The 21,844-nt window shown below is 42.8% G+C and overlaps 1 protein-coding gene across 1 annotated transcript in view; it reads left to right on the top strand.

Moving 5' to 3' along the window:
• The window catches only part of LOC143774323 (complement C3-like), an 88,372-nt gene that overhangs the window by 36,054 nt on the left and 30,474 nt on the right, over positions 1–21,844 (top strand). Inside the window, exons 5-11 of the mRNA XM_077261787.1 lie at positions 9,422–9,516; positions 9,996–10,078; positions 11,476–11,563; positions 13,312–13,414; positions 14,815–14,935; positions 15,108–15,223; positions 19,196–19,339. Of these exons, the coding sequence (XP_077117902.1) occupies positions 9,422–9,516; positions 9,996–10,078; positions 11,476–11,563; positions 13,312–13,414; positions 14,815–14,935; positions 15,108–15,223; positions 19,196–19,339 (750 nt within the window). The remainder of the gene's footprint in view (positions 1–9,421; positions 9,517–9,995; positions 10,079–11,475; positions 11,564–13,311; positions 13,415–14,814; positions 14,936–15,107; positions 15,224–19,195; positions 19,340–21,844) is intronic.

Raw genomic sequence — 21,844 nt, 5'->3', positions numbered from 1 at the left:
AAACGTAAAAAAAAAAAACACTACATACTTACATTCCGGTGTCTGTCCCCCGGCGCTGTGCTTTCCTGCACTGTCAGCACCGGCCGGCTGGAAAGCAGAGCACAGCGGTGACGTCACCGCTGTGCTTTCCAGCTGGCGCTTACACAGTGCAGAGAAGCACAGCGCCGGGGGACAGACACCGGAATGTAAGTATGTAGTGTTTGTTTTTTTTTATGTTTACGCTGGTAACCAGGGTAAACATCGGGTTACTAAGCGCGGCCCTGCGCTTAGTAACCCGATGTTTACCCTGGTTACCCGGGGACTTCGGGATCGTTGGTCGCTGGAGAGCTGTCTGTGTGACAGCTCTCCAGCGACCACACAGCGATGCTGCAGCGATCGGGATCGTTGTCTATATCGCTGCAGCGTCGCTAAATGTGACGGTACCTTTAGACATACTAAAGGCCCCGTCTCACTAAGCGATTTACCAACGATCACGACCAGCGATACGACCTGGCCGTGATCGTTGGTAAGTCTGTCATGATTCTCAATGGCGAGAGAACATAGCCCAGCATATATGAGAACTAGCTCTTGGAAGATGGAAACTATACTGACCATGAACTAAACCTGCCGCACAACTAGAAGTGGCCGGGTAGCATGCCTACGTTTTTTATCCCTAGATGCCCAGCGCCAGCCGGAGAACTACCTAATCCTAGCAGAGGAAAAGACAGTCCTGGCTCACCTCTAGAGAAATTTTCCCAAAAGGCAGACAGAGGCCCCCACATATATTGGCGGTGATTTTAGATGAAATGACAAACGTAGTATGAAAATAGGTTTAGCAAAATCGAGGTCCGCTTACTAGATAGCATGAAGACAGAAAGGGCACTTTCATGGTCAGCAGAAAACCCTATCAAAAACACCATCCAGAAATTACTTTAAGACTCTAGCATTAACTCATAACACCAGAGTGGCAATTTCCGCTCACAAGAGCTTTCCAGACACAGTAACGAAACAGCAGCTGTGAACAGGAACAAAATGCAAAAACACACAAGGACAAAAGTCCAACTTAGCTAGGAGTTGTCTAGTAGCAGGAACATGCACAGAAGGCTTCTGATTACATTGTTGACCGGCATGAAACTGACAGAGGAGCAAGGTTATATAGCGACTCCCACATCCTGATAGGAGCAGGTGAACAGAGGGGATGATGCACACAAGTACAATTCCACAAGTGGCCACCGGGGGAGCCCAGAATCCAATTTCACAACATAAGTCGCTGTGTGGTCGCTGGGGAGCTGTCACACAGACAGCTCTCTCCAGCGACCAACGATCAGGGGAACGACTTCGGCATCGTTGAAACTGTCATCAACGATGCCGAAGTCCCCCTGCAGCACCCGGGTAACCAGGGTAAACATCGGGTTACTAAGCGCAGGGCCGCGCTTAGTAACCCGATGTTTACCCTGGTTACCAAAAAAAACAAACAGTACATACTCGCCTTTCGGTGTCCAGGTCCCTTGCCGTCTGCTTCCTGCTCTGACTGAGATCCGGCCGTACAGTGAGAAGTGAGAGCAGCAGTGACGTCACCGCTGTGCTCTCACTTCTCACTTTACGGCGGCTCAGTCAGAGCAGGAAGAAGACGGCAAGGGACCTGGACACCGAAAGGCGAGTATGTACTGTTTGTTTTTTTTGGTAACCAGGGTAAACATCGGGTTACTAAGCGTAGCCCTGCGCTTAGTAACCCGATGTTTACCCTGGTTACCAGTGAAGACATCGCTGGATCGGTGTCACACACACCGATTCAGCGATGTCAGCGGGACCTCAACGACCAAAAAAAGGTCCAGGCCATTCCGACACGACCAGCGATCTCGCAGCAGGGGCCTGATCGCTGGTACGTGTCACACATAGCGAGATCGCTATGGAGGTCGCTGTTGCGTCACAAAACTTGTGACTCAGCAGCGATCTCGCTAGCGATCTCGCTATGTGAGACGGGGCCTTAATACAGAACACCATTGTGAAGAAACCAGAGTATATCTTAATTACCCAGACAGCTGGTAAACCAATAAGAACTGACTTTTCATCTGTATATTGGCTTGTGGATTTAAGTGTTTATGTCTGGTGGTTCAAGAAGACAGACTTGCAAACTGATATACCATTTAACATACTGTGTAAGTCTGTAATTGTGACTTTTACATAGTGTGTGGTTATCTTTGTTTATTGATGTGTGCTGATATGCAAATTGTGCATTGAATTCCGGAACCAGCTTGGTGACTTCTAAAGCAGAGAGGGAAAGACTGTGCAAATAGATTGAATGGTCATGTAGTACTACTTGATCTCATCACCATTGTTTACCTTATCTTGATGTTGGACTGAAGGACACTGGGTAATTCTAAAAATAGCTTGCATGCCTTGGGTATAAAGAGATTCAGAGATCACATCATGGGGGCTGAAGTAACACAGAGATACCAACCCGACTCTTTTCAGGATCTCAGCTGAGGGTACATCGGACCCCGCTGCAAGAACACAGGACTGCTCTCGGATATCTCCCTACGCTTGTCGTTACCTCCTCTCTGCGTGCATACCACAGATGGAGTAGCGACCCTAGGAGCACTGATGTAACATCTACCATTATCTTGGCGAGTCAGCGGAAGGGTGAAGCCCTGTAATGTGCACCATCTTGGTATAATTGCTGAGATTGTTCTGTTTGCTATTGTGTGTTGTGGTTCAATAAAGTATTGCCACACTGTTTTACCTTAACCCTGTGTTGTCTGTGTAGTGTATTACCCACCGGGAGATAGAGCGGGCGTTCAGTCGTATGAGCCCTGGTCCATGCAGTCTTGCTAAAGACAGCCGGGCCAGCGGACGAAAGCACCCACTGACCCCGTTTCTCCACAACCATGAAAGATCTGATTCTTGAAGGAAGGTCTGGAACACAGCCGGTGCATCGCACAATCCAAAATGCATCACTAGATATTCATAGTGACGATTGCGGGTGTTGAATGCCGTGTTCCATCCATTAACCCTTTTGGTGTGGGTCAGGTCAAATAACTCAGAGATGAGTGGCAATGGACACCGGTCTTTCAGAGTGATTTTATTCATGCCCAAATAGTCGTTGCAAGGTCTCAGAGAGCCTTTTTTTATGAAGAGGAAACCTGAGCCAGCTGAGGAAGAAGACTTTAGAATGAATATCTTCTGTAGATTCTTTCTAATGAAGGCCAACAGTGCCACAATCTCAGGGAGAAATAGAGGATAAACTCTCCCTCTGGGTGATTCTGTACCTGGAGGAAGGGGAATGGCGCAGTCATGTGGCCGATGAAAATGTAGAGTCTGAATCCTCTTCTTGGAGAAGAGATCTGTGAAGTCATGATAGGAAGCGGGCAAGTTGGTGGGAGTTGATGCAGAACAGAAATTCAAAGAGCTTTGAGGCAATTGTGAATACAAGATGGGTTTCACTAGCTAATCTGGTCAGCGGACCAGTCAATGACCAAAGCATGAAGCCATAGCCACGGAAGCTCCAAAAGCACTGAGCCACGGAAGCTCCAAAAGCACTGGTGCGTCAGAAAGTTGCAAAACTAAAAAGGAAATGTCTTCAACATAAAATGCACTAATCTGAAGAGCTATCATCTTTGTTCAGAATTGAGTATGAACACCGGAAATTGTAGAGCCATTTGCGGATATTAGCTTTATTTGTGTCAGCAGGGAAACAAAAAGAATTTTCAGTCTTTTGGCCAAAGAGAAGTCCATTAAATTCTCTGCTGTTCCAGAATCAATGAATGCTTGCCCTGAGAACACAGAGGAACCAAAGAAAACAGACATAAGCAAGAGTAATTTATCTTTTAGGTTGATACCTCCCTACTTGTGAAGGGGCTGAAGTTTGCCTTTTTGGCCCTCAGTTTGGAACAGTCTGTGCAACAGTGATCCCGTTCAGCAAAATGTAATCAGTCATTGTGAAAATCAACAGGATCATAGAACGTTAGAGTTGGAAGGTACCTCACGGATCTTCGTGTTCAACCCCCTGTTCAATGCAGGATTCACTAAACCATCTCAGACAGATTTCTGTCCAGGCTTTGTTTGAAGACTTCCATTGAAGGAGAACTCACCACATCTCGTGGCAGCCTGTATCACTCATTGATCACCCTCACTGTTAAAAAAGTTTTTTTTTCAAATATCTAATCTGTATCTTCTCCCTTTCAGTTTCATTCCATTGCTTCTCGTGTTTCCATGTGCATGTTTCAGCCGGTCCCTTATTGCCACAACGTCGTCTTCAACCCATCCTCTCCTTTTCAATATCTACATAGCCCCTCACAAAGATTTATGACCCCAGATGTCCCCCACACAAGTACTGACCAATAATTAAAATAAAAAATATAACTACTCACCTCATTCCCTTTGATGTGCTGCTCCGCTCTGTACTGTGCATACTGAATCTTCGCACATCAGGCGCGATCTGATGATGTAATGCTCCTGCTGAACAGAGACTCAGTCACACACGCTGAATGATGGAAAGGGAGCAGTCGGCTTCCTGTTCTGTCATTGTGTTCCCTGGTATCTTCATCCTGAGGATACTGATAAAATTGAAATGTCAGGCAAGAGGCAGCCATGTGGTGCAGGACACCACTGTAACCAGCAGACCTGATAGGGTCCAGGTGTTGCCAATGGGTTGAACTTTGCCCAGATCTGTGATAGACCAAAGGAGCATCATCTGAAAAGGACCTTCATGGCCAGAAATGCAATGATGCATAAGATCCAGAAAATAGTTCTTTTTTTGTCCTATGTATAAATGTCCTAACAGTGGAGCCAATTGTGATCCAATATGTTTCTACAAGGGCAATTTTCAATCGCCTTCTAGTACAACTTTAATAATTTTCAGTGGGGCTCTAGTCAAATGTTTATGTGCTCAATGAAAACCGGCCAATGTTCGCAATTGATAATGTTGATTAATCTCTAAATATTAAGTTTCACTAGAACTCCAGAAAATTAATGTTTGAAGAGAAAGCCAAAAGACTCTTGATGACCTTCCCATCCAGCCATGCCCCTTCACAATCATACAATTAATAAAATACAATCCTGAGAAAGGGTTTAACAGATCTTCCAGAGTACCAGAGGATCTTCCCTGGCCCAGAATCTGATGCAATAATGGGCAACAAACATCCAGCAGAAGACATCTCAATTTGGCACCAATAACTTGCCAAATAAGAAATTTCTCATTTCTTGCGTGATAATTCAGAAATAACCTTTTAATCATTCCCACTAGTTGGCCCACAAAACCCAAGTCTAACACTGCCTGGAGAGAGATCGTGGCCACTATATTCCTCAACGTACCATCTGAGACCACAGGCCATAGGGATTCAGTGTTTGTGGGCTTCATTCTCTTTTGCTGAGTGTTGACTAGAATGTATTTGTCTCTGTCCAAAACTTCCACATCTAAAACTAATTATCAGTGGGAGATTTCAATCGGATTCAGTTTTTTTTTTCATTTTTGCATTGTGACACATTTACTACATCTTTATACAATGCGGCTAAATAATTACGTGCAACATATGGAACTTTTTTGTATGAATCTAACCAAAGTACCTAAGGGGCCACATTAATGTAGGGACTATAGGACAGGGCAGTACAGTGGCTCAGTGATTATCGCTGCAGGTCTGGGGTCCTGGGTTCAAATCCAACCAAGCATAACATCTACAAGGCATTTGTATGGTCTCTCGTGTTTGCTTGGGTTTCCTCCGGGTTCTCCAGGTTCCTCCACACTCCAAAGACCATACTGATAGGGTATATAGATTGTAAGCCCCAATGGAAATAGTGAAGACTTCTGTAAAGCACTGTGGAATTATGGGTGCTATGTAAGTGAATAAAATTAAGAAGTACTCCCCCAGGAATTTATATATGCAAATAGCTTCTTCAGAGGGAAAGTGGACTACAACTGTAGAGCCACCTATTGGAGGTAGCAATCCTAAAAGTCAATACCAACCCTTTAAAGGGCCTTACCACGTAACTTAGGATATACGCCAAACCAGAATCTTAATTTACGGACACGTGTTTCAGGATGTTTCACCTTGATTACCGTGAAGCATGAGATTTGGTTGGAGGGATGAGATAATAATAATAATAATAATAATAATTTTATTTATATAGCGCCAACATATTCCGCAGCGCTTTACAACTTATGCCTCTAAAGGCCCCGTCTCACATAGCGAGATCGCTAGCGAGATCGCTGCTGAGTCACAAGTTTTGTGACGCAACAGCGACCTCCATAGCGATCTCGCTATGTGTGACACGTACCAGCGATCAGGCCCCTGCTGCGAGATCGCTGGTCGTGTCGGAATGGCCTGGACCTTTTTTTGGTCGTTGAGGCCCCGCTGACATCGCTGAATCGGTGTGTGTGACACCGATCCAGCGATGTCTTCACTGGTAACCAGGGTAAACATCGGGTTACTAAGCGCAGGGCCGCGCTTAGTAACCCGATGTTTACACCCTGGTTACCAGCGTAAACGTAAAAAAAACCAAACACTACATACTCGCCTTCTGATGTCCGTCAGGTCCCTTGCCGTCTGCTTCCTGCTCTCACTGACTGCCGGCCGTACAGTGAGAAGTGAGAGCACAGCAGTGACGTCACCGCTGCACTCTGCTCTCACTGTACGGCCGGATCTCAGTCAGAGCAGGAAGCAGACGGCAAGGGACCTGGACACCGAAAGGCGAGTATGTACTGTTTGTTTTTTTTTGGTAACCAGGGTAAACATCGGGTTACTAAGCGCGGCCCTGCGCTTAGTAACCCGATGTTTACCCTGGTTACCCGGGTGCTGCAGGGGGACTTCGGCATCGTTGAAGACAGTTTCAACGATGCCGAAGTCGTTCCCCTGATCGTTGGTCGCTGGAGAGCGGTCTGTGTGACAGCTCCTCAGCGACCACACAGCGACTTACCAACGATCACGGCCAGGTCGTATCGCTGGTCGTGATCGTTGGTAAATCGCTTAGTGAGACAGGGCCTTAACAGTGTGCTTAAGGGGATAAAACTCCACAAGCAAGATTGTTACCTCTTAAACCCCTGTCAGAGGCCTCTAATCCAGTTAGATCAGACCTAAAGCTTTGCGCTGTTGAGGGGAAAAACTCCAAAACACCTGTGTGTAAGTGGAGTTTCTGGTTTGGCTTATTATTATAAGTCATGTGGAAAGACTGATTAAAGGTTCAATACTGACTTTTAGAATTGCTACTTCCAATACATAGTTTGGAAATAGTGGGTGTGAGGTCACGGGGATCAGTGAGTGCTCTAGTCAGCTATCTGAAACCGAATGGACCAGGGTACATACCTCTGTTTCTGTTGGCAGAACACTACTAAGACAACACAGGGTGAGGGTAAAACAGTGTGGCAATAATTTATTGAACCACCAACAAACAATAGCATATAGAACAGTCCCAGCAAATACCCGAGATATTGCAAATTACAGAGACTCACCCTTCCGCTGACTCATTGAGATTAGAGCTGCTTCCAGGGCCGACAACCCCACCAGTGGCACCCCATTTTTGGTCAGCCCCCACAGAGAGGAGGTAATGACAAGCTTAGGAAGCTAACGAAGAGCAGTGAGGTACGTGGCCAGGTGACCTGTTTGTCCCAACCTGGATTCTTCAAGACGTCTCTGGGGATTCAGTGATAGTCAATGAAGCAGATCTGTGTTCATCCAGATCGGGCCATGGTCCTCTAAGCTGACATCCTGCAGACTTCCTTGTAACAGAGAAAGTCTCTTTACATAGTCCACAAGTGTCCTGCTAGCCAGCATCCAGAGGACAAGATAAAGATGTGATGAGGTTAACTCGCATTGTTTGATTATTTATAGTTTATCCTTCAATGTTTGCAAGTGAACAAACTGCATAGCCTGATACAATGTGTAATCAACATGTCAGCAAACATCATTGTTCAGTGACCCTGCATCCCTGTTTTGCAAAGATAGCAGTACAATAAACTGTAGGAGCTGATATAGGAAGTAAATAACCATTCGTGCATTTACAAATATCAATTCAACCTAAAAGAAGAGTCAACACTTCCTACAACAGTTTATGATTCTGGGCCTACTGAATATACTTCTAGCATAATTAAGAAGAAATGCTCTGTCATCACAGCAGGTGACCTGTGCAGCTGGTGTACATCCAATCAATCAAAATCAAGTGAGATTAGTATCAGCACGTTTTACTCTCCATCTGTTTCAAAGTATTTCAACTTCTTCAGGAGAATATGAATTTCTGTGGTTCTCATAAAGAAGAAATTGAAATACTTTGAAAAGCGTAGAGAATAACCCATGCTGATACTACTTTTGCTTGATTTTCACTCCTTGATAGGATTTACACCAGCAGCTCAGGTCATCTGCTATTTCCAAATTATCCATATTACTTCATTGGATCTGCCGACTTGGGGGGCTGCAGCAGCTGGAACCTTGTTTGATACCTTTTCAGTGTTGTGTCTAACTCAAATTCATCAGGTGAGCGGAACCGCCTCTGATCAATATTGCTATCTGGATAACACCCTATTGCGCTTTTCTTGTTGCCCTCACCATTTCCTTACTTCCATTAAATGGCACTGGCCAATGGCCTGTATTATCATAGAGTATGATAGCTGCAAAGTCCACAATCATCTTCTGCAATTCACAAGTATCTTCTGTTTGGAAACTCAGTATTATCTTGAAACTACAAACAGCTGGTTAAACAAGTGGAAGAAAGACAGCACCGGGTTAAGGTTGGTAGATGTCATCACTTGGACCCCAATCCACCTGAACTGCAGAAGAGCTGGATCCATTTGTACAGAAGTCTATGGGAGTTTAACCAGCGACTCTCCACCAACACTGGGTAGGATAACTGAGTAGTACAGAAGGTGCCTTACTAAATATTTGGCCCTGGATGATGATAATTAAGAGTAGAATTAGGAGTGGGATTACATTTGGAATATTTTTGTATGGTCCTTATGTTTTTTAACTGGGGCTACTGACTGGCAGCTTGCTATTATTGTGGCTCACATAGGGCAGTTATATGTCTACCTCGGGACACAACAGTTTTGATGAAAACCAGAGCAGAGGAGGCAACATACAAAAGCCAAATGAGTCAACCAGCTGATTAATGCTACCACACCTGAAGATCCATGGACAAGATTGTCATCTCTAGACCATCCCTTGTGGGAGAGGAGAGGAGGTCATGCAGCTCCAATAATGTCTATACCCACCCTCTCTTGGGCCCAAACAAGATGCCCTTGTTTAGCCTTTTATGATTTTTTTCCTATGCCTTCAGTCTTCTTCATATCCTTGAGATATTGAACGATATTTATTCTCCTTGTGGAGATCCAACCAATAGAAAGTCTTTAGAACAATGCAGTGTGTATGCAAAGTAATTCTTCTCCAAAACGAACAAACTCACGGGTTATTCTGGACTTTTTCTGAAACACATATAATTTTTCCCTCTGATTTTTCAGAATCCTGATGGCATAGTTGTGCTGAAAAACCAGTTCTCCTCCAATGAAAAAAGTGTGATCGTCCAAAAGAGCTTTACTCTTCCAGATATTGCTAAGTGAGTATACATGGGTATTTAAGGTTCCAATAATAAATAACTTGTTTTAACCTCTTTAATCCCATCATATCTTAGATAAGCCTGGGGCAACATGATTAGGATCATTTATGGTAATGTCATGGAGAGGTGGTCCTATTTATTACTGGTCTCCACTCATTTCTGCACTTGACCCTCATTTTTCCTTCTGCTGTTTGTGTCATCGTGATAAGTTTAACTCAAGTAGGTTACAGAAAATGATGGGGGGATCACTGTCAGACTTTGAAGAACAGTCACTGTGGTGAGAAGCATGGACTGACATTAGTTTTAAAGACCCAACGTTTTGAGGATCTTTTTCATAAAAGATTTATCTCTACAGAAAAATTGACAACCATTATGCTGATTGTATCCCCTTCATATGTGTATCATGGTTTATTCTTCAATTAATCTTTGGGATTGATCGGATGACCCGCTTTTTGTTGCTCCATGTACCTACTTTACAGTGAAGGAATATGGAAGATTGCTGGCAAGTTTCAGGAGACTCCTCAAGAAGTTTTCCAGACAGAGTTTGAGGTTAAAGAATATGGTGAGTAGAATGATTATTGGGTCCTAGCGTTCATTGGGTGACCCAGACCTGTACATGTTTCAGTCTATTCATAAGAGGTATACATCTCAGTAGACCTAGCTCATAGCCTTCCGATGGAGCGCTATGGATGGACCTCATCCTGACGGATAAACCTGGCCATATACATTAGATGAATGATGATGTAACCCACGTATTTCTGCAGGACTGGCCCCCAATCTAATGTATATGGCGTAGTTCCAATTCTATGCCAATGGCAGATTTAGAAGACGGAGGATTAGCAATGGTCTCTCCTTAAATAAGCTGAAAACTAAACTAAGGAATCTAGTAGTGGTTTGCTGTAGTTCGGAGAAATAGCTGACAATTTGGTACAAGAGATGACATTCAGCTAAATGCTATCACATACTTTCCAATCTCCAGGATTATTAAGGAAACTCCCACAAGGTGAGAGACCTGCTGGTGGAGTTTGCAGGTATCTCTAGAGATGCTGAAGATTTCTGAAACTTCCCTGAAGGCAGTACCTTCCTAAGGATTCTTAGCGTAGTGCCGTGATGATGCTGCTGGGTTCACACTGCGTTAGTGTGATCCGTTAAACGGACTACGTTACACCGCGGCATAACGCGGTGTAACATAATCCGTTAACGCCGCTATTACTTCCTATGGCAGACGCATCGCTAGCGCACGCCCACAATGGGTGTGCACTAGGCGATGTGCCGTCATTGAGTGATGGACCCGAGACGCGGGCTGCAGCGTTTCCGGGTCCGTCACTGCTAGCGCAGATGGAGCTAGCAGATGCTCCATCTGCGCTAGCGCTGTGCCAAAGTCGGCACTTGCGTTAGCGCAGTCCGTTAGCGTATGCGCTGAACGGACTGCACTAACGCAATGTGAACCTAGCCTTATTAGAGTCCAGATGTCTAGTTGCAACTTCAGGGAGATGTGAAATGGGGCATATAAGGTACATGACTTTTATAAGGAGGGTCTGTTGTGTGGAAAGATCCTCACCAGCTCCATGAACTAAAGCAATGTGCCTTCTAAAAGTTGTCAAGTATAAGCCACAGTGTATCGCCATTTAAATGGAAATTTATTATCAAAAAATGAGCGAAAATTTTTAAAATATAAATCTGAAACTTGTGAGGTGTATTTGTATACAGCCCCCAAGTCAATAATTTGTAGGACCACCTCACGCTGCAGTTACTGCTGCAGGCATTTTGGGGTCTGTTTCTACAAGCTTTGCGCATCAGATCTAACAGATTCTCCCGGATGGAGACCATTCAGTTTTCTGCACAAGTCCTTATGGTAAATTAAAAAGTTGTCCCACCTAACTCTAGAATGAATGGGATTATATTAGTGGCGGACAAACAATGTGTATTACGCGTGTCACTTTTGTTTTTCCTTTCTAGTACTACCAAGTTTTGAAGTCTTTCTGGAGACCCCACAGAACTATTACTTTGTGGATGACGATCACTTCACTGTGGATATTACTGCAAGGTAAGACATATCACTCATGCTCGTCAGGGTAAGAAATTTTCTTGGCTGCTTGTTGTCGTTTAAAAAAAATCAGTGCTTTATCAGCAAGAGATTATCACTACAAGACTAGGTGTCTCGTGCCTCCTAGTCCTCCTGCTCTGTGTAACCCCACCCTCAACACTGATTGGCAGCTTTCTGCCAATACACAGTGTACACAGAAAGCGGCCAATCAGGGGTGTGGGTGGGATTATACAGAACTCAGCATTCAGAGAACTGGAACTGAAGATCAGCAGTAGAGCAAACAGGGATTTTATCAAAACTCTAGCAAGCAGACCAGTAAAAAAAATAAATAAATAATACCACACTAAAAAAGTGGAAAAATATTTAAAAAAAAAAAAAAAAAACTAATAATGAAAACAATAATAGAAAAAAAACTCTTCAGTAGAGATGAGCGAACCCGAACTTGCGTACTGGACAGTGTCCAGTGCTAAACATCCAACAATCCAACATAGACTTCCACGAAAGTCCATTGCAATGTTTGGGGGGACAAAGAGAGAATATTATCGAGATCAAAACTTCAGGTCCCCATTGTTTTCAATTGGGTTTGGGTACAGTTCTGGTACTCAAGCCAAACTTGAATGGTACCAGAACCCAAACTTCCACGGGTGTCATGCTACTGCAATGCAGGTAGGTGCTGTCTTCACTAGATGGCAGTATAAAGGAAGCAGGTCTGCACCTAAGCAGAGCTGACCTGCAGTGCAGCAGTGAGGCTATCACAGGTGGCAGCATAATAGTCAAACCAGCCGGGTCAAATCCTAGACTCTATCGCAGTACCAAAGGAATAAGCAAACTCACGGTCAGAGACAAGCCAAGGAGTCAGTAACGGTCAGGAGAAGCGGATAAGCCAAAAGACAAAAACAGATCAGGATACAAACCAAGTCAAAACCAGGGAGTCAGCACACTAAAGAGAAACACTGAGTCAAGACAGGAATAGGGGAAAACAGAGACACGGGTTTAGACAGCAATCGCAGCAGTACCAATCAGAGCAATCAGAGTCAGCTACAGCAGCACTAGGCAAAAACTATAACTGACTTTGCCTGCAGGAAGCAGCGGCAATAAATAGCCAACCTGAACCAATACAGATGCTCAGAAAAGTTAACTCTTGACATGACCAGAGCGGGAAAAAGGGAAAACAGGACTCAAAACCCGGTCTGGATCATGACACGGGTCCTTTCATCCCTACTCTTCAGAACTATTGTACTCCTTTACTGTTTGTGCTGAGAATACTGAGCATCATTTTTGGAATTGGCTCATTTCCACTTATCATTCTTATACTTTTATTTGAATTTTTCACTCATTTTCATTTTTATAACGGGGTCATGCTTATGAATGTTTGGGTAATCATTTCTGAATTTGATGGTATAGGAGGCATACGGGAAGAGTTTATCGGCCTATGTCACCTGTGACAATCCTCCGTGCCTATCTAGAAGACTCCCGGCCTCAGAGCAGCCAATCACAATCTAGATTTAATTGTGGAAAAAAAATAAAAGAAAATGTCAGAGGGCTCCTATAAGCTTCTAGAATGACACTGAGCCACCCAGGGCAAGAAAAGGTGATATTCTGATATTGGAAGGAGAGGTTTTTCTTAGAGTTGTTACTTCATGTCCGGCAGATGTCACCATTTCTAAAGAACATTTTTTGTACATACACATTAAAAAAAAGTTATAATTAAGCAAGAAGACTTTTTTTTACAATTCTCTGTTTTTCAGGTTTTTGCATGGGAAGCCAGTGGAGGGGTCAATGTATGCACTGTTCGGAGTAATTCAGAACAATGAGAAAAAGAGTTTCCCACATTCCATGGCCAACATCACGGTGAGAAGAGTCTTCAAAATAACAATGGTCCCATTGAACCAGAAGGCCTCACGAGGGTCACATACCAAATATGCCCATTTGTCTATGATACCACTTGAACATTCTACAGTACGCAAAATCTGAGTGACTGGCAACCCGAATTTTGGATGGTGGGAGAATAAGGTCTCTCATCATAACTATCTGGATGGAACTCCCAGAATGGCACACCACCTTGAAAAGTCTCCCGGTCATCTACAGGGGACACCCATTAGCCTCCTATTTGACCACTGCCAATAACAAATATTAGACATATACAACAGTTTAGGAGTCTTTTTATAATTATCTTATATACTATAATACTAGACTATTAGGGATCAGCTAACGCCGCACAGACTGAAGAAGGCGGAGGGAGATGAGTGAGAGGCGAAGATATGCACTGCGCATGCCCATGAATTCCAGCCCCGCAGTATGAATAAATCAGAAGACACTGCGGGGCGGGATCCCAGGCAGTGCGGCCGCACAGGCACAGTCAGCCTGACACCAAATGATGTCAGAAGATGGGCAGCGCTAACTGCGCATTGCAAAGGGATAACATTACAGCGCAGGCTCCGTGACAGATTCAAACAAAGCTGAGGAGTCGGCGCCCGGCACCAATGGGGTAGGAATGACGGCTGTGCTGCGTCTAAATAGGAAGGAAAGTCCCACCTCCCTGGTGATTTCACGGTATGAGGGGGCACATTTTATAAGTGTTTATTTCAGCGTGTGCAAGGAGCATAACTAAAAGAGCCACCTTGTCCAAATGCAGCATTAGTGCTGCACAAGGTGGCTCTTTTAGTTACAAACGCCTGGGGGGGGTGACAGGTTCCCTTTAAGAACCTTGAGTACTGCAGAAATTCTGTTGTAACTTTGGCCAGATCTGTGCCTTGCCACAATTCTGTCTCTGAGCTCCTTGGCCAGTTCCTTTGACCTCATGATTCTCATTTGGTCTGACATGCACTGTGAGCTGTGAGGTCTTATATAGACAGGTGTGCGCCTTTCCAAATCAAGTCCCATCTGTTTAATTACTCACAGCTGGACTCCAATGAAGGAGTAGAACCATCTCGAGGAGGATCACAAGGAAATGGACAGCATGTTACTTAAATATGAGTGTCTGAGCAAAGGGTCTGAATACTTATGACCATGTGATATTTCAATTTTTCTTTTTTAATAAATTAGAAAAAAATTCTACATTTCTGTTTTTTTTCCAGTCAACATGGGGTGCAGAGTGTACATTAATGTGAAAAAAATGAACTTTTTTGAATTTACCAAATGGCTGCAATGAAACAAAGAGTGAAAAATGTAAAGGGGTCTGAATATTTTCTGTACCCACTGTATATAATGGTGTATGTTTTCAGGAAAGTAATGTTTAGTTGTCATTTCAGGTGACTGCTGGGAAAGCACAAGCTACGCTCTATCGTCACATGATTACCAGTCGATTCCCGAATCCTGAATTCCTCCTGGAAAGTTCTCTCTATGTCAGTGTCACGGTGTTTACCAATGCAGGTACAGAGACCATAGCCATGGGGTGCCTGTATCTTGTCGGCATCCTCCTTGTACTTGGGGTACTTGCCTTCTTAGTCCCACCCCTGCTTTAAGTTGTTGTACAAATTATGTTATTGGAAAGCGATTCTGAATAGTTCATCAAGAGAAGTCTATCATATGGTGTCTCTTCCAGGCAGCGATCTGGTGGTAGCCGAGAAGACCGGTATTCCAATAGTGAAGACCGCATTCAAAGTGCTTTTCACCAAGTCGTCCAAATATTTTAAGCCTGGCTTACCCTACATAGCTAATGTAAGTGCATTGTGGGTTCTCGGCGGCATCACAGACTTCAATTAATCTTTAATATCTTCCATCTTAAGTCAGTACAACTCCAGTAAGAGGACCATATGAGCCATTTAGAGAGTAGCCACAGTGCCCCAATGTAGGTGGTCTATTTTACTTATTTTCATGGTGTTCTCTTGTAGGATGAGTTGTTATTTGCCATCTGATATTCTCCCCACAGTTCTGTATTGTTATCTCTCCATAGGGACAGTGAATAATGTTGTTTGCTAATATGCTAATGACATGTTGACCTGGCTTGTTGAAACAATGAGCCCCTGAGACCTTCCCCCTCCTGACCTGTGAATGAGGAGCGGGACTTGTAAATATCAGGGAGGTGAGACAGACTCAGATCAATCTTGTGTGGAATGATGTGAACACAGCATGTCAGAGAGAAGGGGAAGCATAAGGACCATTTTTTATCCTCTGTCTGCTGGATTGTTGGACTTTTATCCTGTTACTGAACTGCATTCGGGTTGTGGACTATTTTATCCTTTGTGTGGTGGATTATATGGACCTTTCGTGTTTTTGCCTAAATAAAAGTTCTGGAATTGTTCAATATTCTCGTGCCCTGTTGATTGTGTGGTACCGGAGTAGGACCCCCTGTGACAGACTACCATAACTTTCCACTCTATTTTTGGAGATTGAGACCATCCTACTCATAAAGACAGATGCATGACATACACATCTGCCCTGCACTTGACAGGTAGATATTGGTTCCTGTCCACCAATGTCCAATAGTTCAGCTCCTTCAAACATTTTTAAGCAAAGTAAATTACTGCTAATTCATATCCCCCTTATTTTATGAAACCAGCAAAGGTAAAGCAGACAGCTGAGAGCTGCTATTTTCAGGCTGGGAAGGTCCCTGGTTATTAGTCCCTTCCCAGACTAACAATGCCAGCCGGCAGCTGCCATTGAAGTGGAGCATCACATGAGATTCTCCAATACTAGCGCTCCATCTTCGCTCTTCCTATTTGCCGTGGTTCTGTGGCAAACGGGGTAATGGTATCTGGGGTTGATGATACATGTGAATTGTCCAAAAACACAGCTGAGATCAAGCCCTGCTGCTAGTAATGGAGAGTTGTCTATCAGACACCCCCATTACTAACCAGCAATATAAAGAAAACAAAAACACAAATAAAAATACTCCATTTAAAAACAACACTCCCCAACTCTTTCCGTGGTTAAATAATTCAACAATTTATTTAAAAAAAAACAAATTCTCGCGCAGTTCCGACATAGTCAAAGGAATCTGACGTAGTCCACAAATGGAAACCTGAAAAACATAAAAAGAGAGAAACAAGAACAAGATACTGTCCCTTGTTCATCAATTTATTTGAAACAAAAAAAAAGGTCTCAATCAGGTCCAATGTAGTCCAGCACTTCCCATGACATTCCCCGAATCCAGCTCATGCTGAGCTCAGTGAGACCCGGCAACTGTGAAGAGCAGTAACTTTATTGATGTCACCTCTATGTGATGTATATGACGCGCCCACAGGGCAGTGGGGTACTCGGTACCGGGTCCGGTGTTTCACAGGGGGATGTCACGGTGGCTGACCCGGTCCGTGGCCCTGGGCATCAACATTAAAAGGGAAAGATCTTTAAAGGGAATTAAGCTTATGTTCGTGATGCCATCTGTGGTATTCGGTCAGTGGGGACCGACGCTGCTTTAAGAAGTCCTCTGGGGTGATGTTATGGCAGCTAGATGGTATAACTTCCCATAGGTGAAGTGTATCCCCAGGGCTCCCGGTGTGTAGATGGAAGGTGGTGAGAGGTGCGGTAAAGAACGACGACACAGGTTTGCAGTCTCTTTACCTTGTTTACTGAAGACTTCAGGCAGCCATAGTCCAGGGCACCAGATCATAGGACAGATAGGGTTCGGCCGGCTTGAAGGCAAGTTAGGAGTTCCCTTACCCAGGTGGAAATCAAAAGCCTTCCTCTAGCGCCATGGTGTTGTAGTCCCTTACTGCCTAGGCTTCACGTAAGGTCCTCACAGATGTTATCTCTCTCTCTCTGTCCCCCGGATAGGATAGGACATAACCCATATGACTGGTGGCTTGAGGCTGTTTATAGGGATTCTAGCACGCCCCAGCCTCTGAGGGGTGTCACCGTGCCTCCTCGGTGTTAGGTTGGACAGGTAACTTGAAGTTCAGCTGTCCTGCCGGTCTCTGATGTAAATCATAGACGCCCTTACAACCTCGGTGTTTCGGCTACCGGTTTCTATGCCTCAGAAGGAGGCAGCCTGCTCGGGGCTGGTCTCCCCCTGGTATTCTCTCCTGTGCTTTGCTCTCCTGCACACTCTCTGCAATGTATTCGGCTTTCTCAATGTCTCTTTCCAGGAGCTGGAGCACTGCGACTACACAGCTCCGTAAACCTTCTTCTGCCTCAGACTGATCCAGTCTGTTTCCTGGCAAGACTGTCCTCTCTTTTCCCTCCGTGTCTATGGCAGAAATTAACTAACTTTCCCTACAGACTACCATATTCATATATATATGGGGAGTCACCTAGTAAATAGGATCAAAAGCTCCCCCTGGTGGCCTGGAGTGTGAATGTGTTGCATGTTTGTGGTACCTGGTTACCGTTATCCCTTCTTGCCTTTAAGCGTAACATCACTCTCACCGTGAGGAAAGCACTGCTACTGTGAGGACCAGGACCCTGGGGTGCCACATATATGCTGCACATGTCGCTCCTATGCGATACATTCAGTCATTCCGGTGTCTTCTATGTGATGAATATGGCAGTAGCTGTGTCCCCTATGTGATGTATACTGAAATGTCTGTGTCTGTGTGATTTACATGCACCAGTCTCGGTGTCTCCTATCTGATATATATGCACATTTCTCGGTGTCTCCTATGTAATGTATACAGCAGTCTCGGTGTCTCCTATGTGATGTATACAGCAGTCTCGGTGTCTCCTATGTAATGTATACAGCAGTCTCGATGTCTCCTATGTCATGTATATAAAGTAGTCACACTGAAGGCATCAAAACTATGAATTAACACATGTGGAATTATATACTGATGGTCCCAACCCCATATATAAGGCAAGAAATCCCACTTATTAAACCTGACAGGGCACACCTGTGAAGTGAAAACCATTCCCGGTGACTACCTCTTGAAGCTCATCAAGAGAATGCCAAGAGTGTGCAAAGCAGTCATCAAAGTAAAAGGTGGCTACTTTGAAGAACCTAGAATATAAGACATAATTTCAGTTGTTTCACACTTTTCTGTTAAGTATATAATTCCACATGTGTTAATTCATAGCTCTGATGCCTTCAGTGTGAATGTACAATTTTCATAGTCATGAAAATACAGAAAAATCTATAAATGAGAAGGTGTGTCCAAACTTTTGGACTGTACTGTATATTACAGTCCTACTGTCTCCTATGTGATGAATATGCACCAGTCTCAGTGTCTCCTATGTGATATATACAGCAGTTAGGGTGTCTCCTATATGATATATACTGCAGTCTCGGTGTCTCCTGCGTGATGCATATAAAGCAGTCTCGGTGTCTCCTATTTGATGTATACTACAGACTTCCCACTATAAATGTTACGTGAGCAGTGATGCATTTCCCACTGTGAGGAGATCTGCAGTATAACATACATCTGTTTTCTCTACGACTTACTGCTGCGATCGGTTCTTTAGAAAACAAAAGTTATCATCGCAAAGTGCTCCAGACCAACGTAATCTTAGAAAAGCAGTTTTGAGTAGCAACATTATCCATATCACCTACCATCACACCTCACCAAACAGAAGCCTCTCCAGCCATCACGTTAGGCATGAGTTAATAAATTGTTTGACCAAATATAGTAAGGCAATTTTCAAGTTGATCATTTTGTATGAGAAAAATCTTCCCCACCAGGGCTCTATACCCGTAAAAGGCCTCAATATCTAAAGTAGCTCTGGGTTATAAAGCTCATTTTAATATTTGTTGTTTTCTAGCTTTTAGTGCAAAAACCAGATGGGTCAGCAGCATCAAATGTAGAGATATGTTCACTGGACAACCAGTGTGTGAAAACCGGCGCAGAAGGGGAAACGCATCTTGTCCTAAATCCGAGATCAGATATCCAGGAAATGAAAATTCAAGTAAGTGACTGAAAACCGCCCACTAAATGAAAGGAAAGCTATTACACTATCCATTCATATTCATGTTCCATATTATAGAAGTTTTATTATTGTACATAAGGTTACTATTGTAGTATTTCCTTATACATAGGTGGCTGTACATAAGGCCGGGGTCAAACTTGCGAGTGTGATGCGAGATACTCGCCTGAGTCTCTCGCATCAATACCCGGCAGGGACCGGAGTGTGCGGCTGCAGGTATTACTATGCAGACCCACACGAGCTTCCCGAATCACACCCGCAAGTGTGACACAGGCCTAAGGCGCAGTATTATACTAGTTATAGACTTGTATGCAGGGGCAGTATTATAGTAGTTATATTCTTGTACATAAGGGGCAGTATTATAGTGGTTATTGTCTTGTACATAGGGAGCAGTATTATAGTAGTTATGTTCTTGTACATAGGAGCAGTATTATAGTAGTTATATTCTTGTACATAGGGGGCAGTATTATAGTAGATATATTCTTGTACATAGGGGGCAGTATTATAGCAGTTATATTCTTGTACATAGGGGCAGTATTATAGTAGTTATATTCTTATACATAGGAGTAGTATTATAGCAGTTATATTCTGTACATAGGGAGCAGTATTATAGTAGTTATATTCTTGTACATAGGGGCAGTATTATAGTAGTTATATTCTGTACATAGGGAGCAGTATTATAGTAGTTATATTCTTGTACATAGGGGCAGTATTATAGTAGTTATATTCTGTACATAGGGAGCAGTATTATAGTAGTTATATTCTTGTACATAGGGGGCAGTATTATAGCAGTTATATTCTTGTACATAGGGGGCAGTATTATAGCAGATATTCTTGTACATAGGAGCAGTATTATAGTAGTTATATTCTTGTACATAGGGGGCAGTATTATAGTAGTTATATTCTTGTACATAGGGGCAGTATTATAGTAGTTATATTCTTGTACATAGGAGTAGTATTATAGTAGTTATATTCTTGTACATAGGAGCAGTATTATAGTAGTTATATTCTTGTACATAGGGGCAGTATTATAGTAGTTATATTCTTGTACATAGGGGCAGTATTATTTTAGTTATATTCTTGTACATAAGGGGCAGTATTATAGTGGTTATTGTCTTGTACATAGGGAGCAGTATTATAGTAGTTATGTTCTTGTACATAGCAGTAGTATTATAGTAGATATATTCTTGTACATAGGGGGCAGTATTATAGCAGTTATATTCTTGTACATAGGGGCAGTATTATAGTAGTTATATTCTGTACATAGGGAGCAGTATTATAGCAGTTATATTCTTGTTCATAGGGCAGTAGAATAGTAGTTATATTCTTGTACATAGGGGCAGTATTATAGTAGTTATATTCTTGTACATAGGAGCAGTATTATAGTAGTTATATTCTCATACATAGGGGCAGTATTATAGTAGTTATAGTCTTGTACATAGGGGGCAGTATTATAGTAGTTATATTCTTGTACATAGGGGCAGTATTATAGTAGTTATAGTCTTGTACATAGAAGCAGTATTATAGTAGTTATATTCTTGCATATAGGGCAGTATTATAGTAGTTATAGTCTTGTACATAGGGGCAGTATTTTAGTAGTTATATTCTTGTACATAGGAGTAGTATTATAGTAGTTATATTCTTGTACATAAGAGCAGTATTATAGTAGTTATATTTTTGTACATATGGAGCAGTAATATAGTAGTTATATTCTTGTACATAGGGGCAGTATCAATGCAGTTATATTCTTGTACATATGGAACAGTAATATAGTAGTTATATTCTTGTACATAGGGGCAGTATTATAGTAGTTATATTCTTGTATATAGGGGCAGTATTATAGTAGTTATATTCTTGTACATAGGAGCAGTATTATAGTAGTTATATTCGTGTACATAGGAGTAGTATTATAGTAGTTATATTCTTGTACATAGGAGCAGTATTATAGTAGTTATATTTTTGTACATAGGGTCAGTATTATACTAGTGATATTCTTGTACATAAGGGCAGTATTATAGTAGTAATATTCTTGTACATAGGGTCAGTATTATTCTAGTGATATTCTTGTACATAGGGGCAGGATAATAGTAGTGATATTCTTGTACATAGGAGCAGTATAATAGTAGTGATATTCTTGTACATAGGGGCAGTATTATAGTAGTTATATTCTTGTACATAGGGGCAGTATTATAGTAGTTATATTCTTGTACATAGGGTAGTATTATAGTAGTTATATTCTTGTACATAGGAGCAGTATTATAGTAGCTATATTCTTGTACATAGGGGCAGTATTATAGTAGTTATATTCTTGCACATAGGGGCAGTATTATAATAGTTATATTCTTGTACATAGGAGCAGTATTATAGTAGTTATATTCTTGTACATAGGAGGCAGTATTATAGTAGTTATATTCTTGCACATAGGGGCAGTATTATAATAGTTATATTCTTGTACATAGGTGCAGTATTATAGTAGTTATATTCTTG

The sequence above is a fragment of the Ranitomeya variabilis genome, chromosome 5 (assembly GCF_051348905.1).
Source record: "Ranitomeya variabilis isolate aRanVar5 chromosome 5, aRanVar5.hap1, whole genome shotgun sequence".
Lineage (NCBI taxonomy): Eukaryota > Metazoa > Chordata > Amphibia > Anura > Dendrobatidae > Ranitomeya > Ranitomeya variabilis.
The sequence above is the reverse complement of the archived record's forward strand: the minus strand, read 5'-3'. Positions and strand labels throughout refer to the sequence as shown.